Source organism: Pituophis catenifer, unplaced genomic scaffold, assembly GCF_029215685.1.
Source record: "Pituophis catenifer annectens isolate HBS135680 unplaced genomic scaffold, rPitCat1.0.hap2 SCAF_8, whole genome shotgun sequence".
In the NCBI taxonomy this organism is placed as follows: Eukaryota; Metazoa; Chordata; class Lepidosauria; order Squamata; family Colubridae; genus Pituophis; species Pituophis catenifer.
This window is the reverse complement of record NW_027256888.1, coordinates 38,430,866-38,438,065: the sequence shown is the minus strand read 5'-3', so window position 1 is coordinate 38,438,065 and position 7,200 is coordinate 38,430,866. Positions and strand designations below refer to the sequence as shown.

The window sequence follows — 7,200 nt, the reverse complement described above, 5'->3', positions numbered from 1 at the left end:
TGGGCCAGATCCGGCCCACGGGCCTTGAGTTTGACACCCCTGCTCTAACCACTGCATTACCACAGCTCTTTTCAATATTATTTTTTCAATTGGAAATAGCCATGCTAAGAAAATACTTAACATCTCACAACATTATATTGTTTTATATAATATTATATAAAATATAATATTCATCATATGAAATGATTCATGCAACTCTTAGAAATCACAGATGCATCCAAAAGTATTGCTACTCCTTACTTTTTCCCAAGAATTCCAATTTGCCATGAAGTAAGTTGAAACTGACAAAGTAAATGCCATTCACCATGACAGTTCAAACAATGGACACTTTGATGTATGATTTAACAGATTCTTGTAATTACTAAAACAAGGGTGTCAATAGTTTTGGCCAGCAGAAGAGACTAAACACTGGCTTTGTAGGGAAACATAGACATGTATTTTCTCTGCAAGAGGAAAAGGTGCCAGTTATTTTTGATATCAACTATAAAACAAGTTAATGATACTATTACTATTAGCCCATTTTGTGAGGCAACTTCCCTTTTTAGTCATGTTAAACATTGCTCATTAATACTCTTTTTGATTATATTGAAACTTGCAGAGATAAGTTTTAGGTATTATATTGTGTGATGCAACAGAATATATGTTACGTAAACTGCAATTTCTGACTATTCTTACCTTTAACTTTTTATAAGATACATGGTTAAATTTGGAGAATTAGAAAGAAATAACACTTCACATAAGAACTCTTTTCATTCTGATGTATAAGACTGTTGCAGGTTGTCAATAAGATTTATGAAACCTGAAATGAGTGTGCATGTAACGTAGTAACAATTAAGGAAAACTTCAATACTCATACAAAATGCTAGTTTCACTCATGCTTTAACAATGTATTATTATTGTTCAAGATGTCATCAGACACAGAATAATATAATACATGCATTTCATATTACCATGTCATATCCTATCTAGAATTTTACTTTTCAATCCCATTCCAAGCTAGACACATCCTACAGTATGCTTAACTGTATTTTATATGCCAAAGAGAACTTATTAAAAAAAATCCTAGCAATCTGTTTATACAAATTTAGAAAGATACCTTCTGTATACAGAAGTTCTTTGGATTCCAGCCTATGAATGCATGATAGAAAAAACTGGGGGAAAATTCAGATACAATTTTACAACCAGTATTTTTTATTCATAAATCATAGCATGCAAAATATTAGATCCAAGTAGCTGATACATTCTGGTGGCACATTTCTAATTTCCATGTGCTTATGCTTATAAATTTTGAACCAAGGAGATTGTCATATTATATCAAGCAAAATTATATTAAAAAAAAAATCAAAACAGAACTTCGTAGCAATAATACAGTTTCTCAAAATAGGAAGCATTATAATTTTACTAATATAGTTGACTAAGAATCAGTTTTTCTCAAAAGTAGAGACACTGGTATTGTGGCTGTTTTTATCAGAAGTTAATGCACATCATTCTCTGGGTACAGAAGTATTGTGTCCACAAACAGCTATGACTATGTAAGTAGTTTGTTTTATGGTAATGATGTTGTAGTGCACATATTAGTCAATTAAAGTTAACATTCTTCGAAATTTTACACACAATCATAAAATTACTGTGTGATTTCTTTCCTTGGATCATCCAGAAAAGTAAGAAGTAGCAACTACAGAAGCATATTAGTAAATTAGAATTTCCTTTAAACTGCCCATTGCAGAACTATGGGGGGGGGGGATATTCAAATTAAAACATATTATAGCTATATTATGAATGTGCAATTAGTGTCCCCCTAACAAGGTAAGACATGATATTTATAGAAGAAGACAATGCCATTTGACCATGACATACCTTGTGGTCAGTTTAGTGGATACAATTAATTCATAAGACACAATTTCAGATTCAGCATAGATATAACAGCCATATGAAATAATCCAATCCTTACGTAGTAAAACAATTTCTAGTTAAATGGCTGAATATCTTTAGTTCGCATAATGCAGCTGTGCTGCCATGCTTTCAAAATAACCATTTTTGAATATTTAAATTAATTTGAAATTTTTGTAGTATCCAAGCTTTTTTTTCAAACCTCACTCAAAATGTAAGAAATGGCCAAATGTTATTTCACACTACAGGAATTCAATACTGGAACTTTTTGTTGGCCTGCTTTTCTTTTTACTTTACAATAGGTTTACTTACATGGAGTCTGTAATGTCTAATAAATAAAATACAGTACTCTAATTTTCTAGAGAAAAATAAGATCAGTATCTGGTAAAATAGTATATGGCATTAAGTTAGGCAGTCAAATGACTACAGCTGTATATCATCAATTTCAAAATTGTTCCATTAAAGAAATATTTAGCTTGGGGATACTTTTAGTTATTAATTGTTTCAAAGAAATGCCATTGTTCTTAATGTAAATTACTTCATTAAGAGTTGCTATATTTCAGATGTACGTTCTCTCTATGCCTATAGGACTACTCTTCTAGAGAATAACAACTTTTTCCTATGAATGTTCTTTGCTCAGCCCTTAGAGCCTGTAAAGCAAAATAAAATAAAATATTAAGACCAGTCAAGCTTACTTCACAAACTGATCTTACAGTATTTATGTATTCTTTGTATATCTAAATTTTGCAACATGATTACATACTTTTTTTTAAACATCCAAGGAATTATGAACAAGATGTCACAAAAGGACTGAGCATAGTGAGAACAAATAGTTCAGTTTAGGACTGCAATTAATGCTGATTGCAACTCTTCCAGTATTTGTTTAATATACTTTCTTTAAACGGACTTATAAACTCACCACAAAATTAATATAAAATAAGTTAATGACATATAGATAGATCACATGGAAGACACGAAGAAAAACTGGCTTTATATTTTCAAAGGCTTAAAATTTAAAGTTTGGCAATAGATTCAAATATTATCTTTAGAGTTCTGAAGACTAAAAGCATCATAGAACTAACATGTTCTCAACAAAATGTGCTATACTCAACTAAATTTACAATCACAACAATTGTTACAAATCAGTTTTAACATGATTATCTTTCCAATCTTTCCTCTTCATACCTCATCATAATTCCACAATTAAAAAGAGCAAGGAATCTGGAATTCCTAAATTCCTTCTGTGCTACTCCCATGTGACCCTGCTTGGAAATTTTGGTTTAGTGCAGAATATTCAAAAGCAGAAAAAAGTATTAACATCTGTGAACATTCCAATAATATTGTACATCTTAAAAATTATTGCATAGTTTTATGCATTATTCTAAAATACTAATCTGCTTATTAAATAGTTTTATAGAAACCACACAGCTGTCTGTGCACTAGAGCATTTACTACCTTGATCTTCTATCCTTTTTGGATTTGTCTGTACATTTATCCATAGTCTTCTCATTGTCTCCTCTGCACTTTGGGCAATACCATTTTCCCTTTGGTTTATAAGTGAGTCCGACACATGAAAAATGAAACCACTCAATGGGACACAGATCATTGTCACAGCCTATCATTTCTCCATAAGACACTTGGTCACAGAGACAGTAAGTTGGCTCATTAGGGTCAACTGCAAATTCTACTGGTGAAGCTTCCCTTTCTTGTTTAGCTTTAGAGCGTTTTTTCTTTTTAGCAGATTTGGATCTTTTTTCTTTAGGTGGCTGGTCATCATACTCATCAATTCCATTGGCTATATGGCATATATCACGGCTTTCACTAGTACGTTGTCGGCGGGGTCTTCGTGAAGATCTTTCTGGTTGACATGGATCCTGTTTGGACTTTTCAATAGGTTTTTCAGTATCTGACAGATCTTGAAAGCACTGAGAGTGGGATTCTATCTGCCGGGCTCTGTTTTCCACTAATTCAAGCATCTGAGTAACTATTTGGATTTTTTCGTCTCCAAGTTCTTGACTGTTGATCAAAGCCCGTTGAAGATACTGCTGCAAACGCTTTTTCTGTGCAGGATCATCTTCTGCTTTGTATTTTTCATACACCTCATCAATTTCTTTCAAAGCTTCTGTTAAAAAGCATCACAAGAATATAAGATCAAAGTTCCCAAATCATTGTTTTCTATTTTATGAATATTACATATAAAATGTAAATTATAGTAATAAGCCAGAGCTAGCTCTACAGTACCTGACAAAATCAGCAAACTGCTATTCTACTTCTGGCAGCTGATGTCCTGCTATAGAGCGGTGAGGCACTTTAAATTGCTTTTGAGCCAATGAACCAGTATGCTCCTTTATTACTCAGTCAACTTTGCTTTTGTGTTACTTGTTAACTCAACTGAATATGGGAAAGGAGTCATGCCACATTATTTTGGGACACCCCTCATCAGATGTGAGATTATGCTTCCCAAGGCTTAATGTTTTGTGTTGCAGAAAATTACTCAAGGGGCCACATATTGTCCATAGACTGCACATTTGAGATTACAATTTTACAAAATAACAAACCTTCGGGATTAAAAAAAAATCATAAAGATTGTGCATTTTTTAACATATAGCACCAAAACCGAAATTAAAGAATATAAACATTCCATGCTGGAATATCAATGGTTACAGATCTTAAAAACATTTCATTTAAAATTGTTTCAGTCCATTAAATGTATTCATTAAAAGATCCTATTTTGAATTTATTAGACAACCCAAAGAACATATTTGAAAGGATGCATATCAGATTTCCTCTGCTGGCAATATAAAAAATTTCACTCATAGAATTTGATCCTGTGAATTACTGGGATTTTTTTATTATTATTAAAGATGTTAAAGTATGTCCTGAAATTTTGGAATTAAGACTATTTTTTGTGAAATAATGATTATTATGGGCTTGGGCTCTTCCTAAGAGAATTATTTTGAGAAATTGTAGTTATTCTTGATATTAAAGATTTGAAAGATATGTGAATTACTCATTTTGAAAAGGCAATTTTACCAATTAATAAAAATGATGAATTAAGTTTTTTGTGGCAGAGATTTTATGACATTTTTTGATGTTAATCAATCATATTTTTCCCAATACAGATTTAGAAATCTGTTTGATATTTGATCAATAGGTGACGCATATCACCACTTTGTTCTTTTTTGTTTGTTTTTATAGCTTTCCATATTTTTTTCCTGCAATTTTGTATTTTGAAATTCTATTTCTTTTTAATGAAACAAAAGAACAAACCCCATATACATTTATTAAATATATTTGATGTTCTAATCTAAATACTAGCAAAGTAGAATCTAATCTAAATAACATTTAAATAATTTATCTATTATCTCCAATATAAAGTTTCATTAGGGAGTCAATTGCAGCATCTTTTAGAAAGAAAACAGGAACAAAAGCTTTGACAGGGTAGTTATTTGCCAAAATTGCCTTATTCCTGGTCACAAAACTAAAATACTAAGGAAAACCAAAAATGCTTTTTATTTGATTTATATCTATCTTTTTCTTAGGATCTGAAGATGGTGTGCCATGCATGGCACCACACCTTCAATTTCCCACAACAGCAACCCTGTAGGCTGAGAGTAGGCTAGCGCCAATTCAAAACCATGGTAAAATTATATCCAACTATCTACAAAAAAGTTTAGTGTGACAATCCTCAACATTTGTCTAGTGTAAATGCTGCTAAACTCAGTAAGACTCTTTCATAAATTGGTCTGTTGTGTGCTTCTCTCCCAAAGCAATTCTCACTTCAAAAAAAAGTCCAACACCTTCCTTTCCCTTGACTGACCTGCACTTCCGGTTATCTGGGTCAAATGTTCCATAATCAATGTGTTTAAATGCGGAGGAGTCCAGTCCCCTCCTTTCCCAAAAGAAAAAAAATGTACTAGTTTCTCTGTCACTACTGATGTACTAACGAAGAGCATATATAATTCATAATAAAAACACGTGTACCTGGGTCTACCTATACCAGGGGTGGGCAATTGTGGCTCTTTTACAACCTGTTGACTTCAACTCCCAGAATTCCTGAGACAGCTGGCTGTCTCAGGAATTCTGGGAGTTGAAGTCCACAGGTTGTAAAAGAGCCACAATTGCCCACCCCTGACCTATACAATTGGGCATTATATTTAAATAATGTTTAAAGGGAAAGGATTCAAGTAACATTATTTAAGTAACATTATCTTTCCTGCATTCTATGGTGGTCTAAAGCAGGGGTCTCCAACCTTGGCAACTTTAAGCCTGGAGGACTTCAACTCCCAGAATTCCCCAGCCAGCAAAGCTGGCTGGGGAATTCTGGGAGTTGAAGTCCACCAGGCTTAAAGTTGCCAAGGTTGGAGACCCCTGGTCTAAAGGACTATATACACTTGTACTACTCTGAGGCAAGTAAAAAACTACCTAGCAGCAAGTGACTTGGGAAACTTACGTTCTCTCAAGATTGGCACCCAAATGATTAGCCAAAAAAGAAAAAAAAGAAAAGAAAAAAGAAAAGAGTCACCTTACTTACTCCCCTACAACTGCTGAAACAGCATTATGTTTATCCCCAGCTCTGAAACATCACCGCCTACGGAGGGAAGATCTTACCGAACGATACATTTTCACGTATTTGTCACATCCGGAGCATCATCCCAAACAAGGCAACATGCCTCTTCGTCTCCGCCTCACTCGCGGGACCTTGACAGGGGCCCGCGTGAGCGCGGCAAAGCAAGGCGACCGTCAGAAGCCGCCAGAAGCCGGAGCCACCCACCTCGCGCTCCCTCGGGGCCTAAACTGAGCCTCTTCGGGCCGGCTTCTTCCCCCCCTACTAGGGTGGGGTGAGGGCAAAAGAAGGGTGGCCATTTTTTTCTGCCCCCCCCCCAACCCAGAGTCGGGAGGAGGGGAAGGAGATCGCCCCTCCTCTTCAGGAGGAAGAGCGCTCCGACTGAGCGGAGGGGAGAAGCAGTCTCCATAATCAGTTGCCAGCGCCCGTCATCGGCGCAACCCCCGCCGCCGCCTCCCCCCTCCCCTTTACCAATCGCGCTCGCGCCCCTCTTGCTCACCACGGCAGCGCGTGTCCATCTCGCGCAGAAGCGAGGCCAACCTCTGCATGTCCAGCGGCAACGACTCGACGCACTCCAGGTAGTCTTGCACGTAGCGCGCCAACAGCTTCTCAGACGCCCCTCCGCACGGGAAGCTGGCGATGCCCCCGGCCCCGCCGGCGGCAGGGGCAGCAGAACCGGCAGCTGCCCCGGCCGTCGCCCCAGACCCCGCCCCCCCGGGCTGTTGCCCCGGCGACCCCAACAT

The 7,200-nt window shown here is 36.4% G+C and overlaps 1 protein-coding gene across 1 annotated transcript; it reads right to left on the bottom strand.

Annotated features, from left to right (window-relative positions):
• Positions 1–2,019: 2,019 nt before the first annotated feature.
• On the bottom strand, positions 2,020–7,200 carry ING2 (inhibitor of growth family member 2). Its single transcript, XM_070948895.1, has 2 exons — positions 6,957–7,200; positions 2,020–4,012 (listed from the first exon to the last, which is right to left on the bottom strand). Exons 1-2 carry the CDS (start codon positions 7,198–7,200, stop codon positions 3,342–3,344), a joined length of 915 nt encoding a protein of 304 aa, XP_070804996.1. The 3' UTR covers positions 2,020–3,341.

What these genes read in the sequence shown, in the direction of transcription:
- ING2 (XM_070948895.1), bottom strand. Translation starts at nt 7,200, where the DNA reads ATGTTGGGGTCGCCGGGGCAACAGCCCGGGGGGGCGGGGTCTGGGGCG. An exon ending in GATGGACACGCGCTGCCGTG is followed by an intron (nt 4,013 to 6,956) that starts GTGAGCAAGAGG and finishes GCTTTTTAACAG; the next exon opens with AAGCTTTGAAAGAAATTGAT.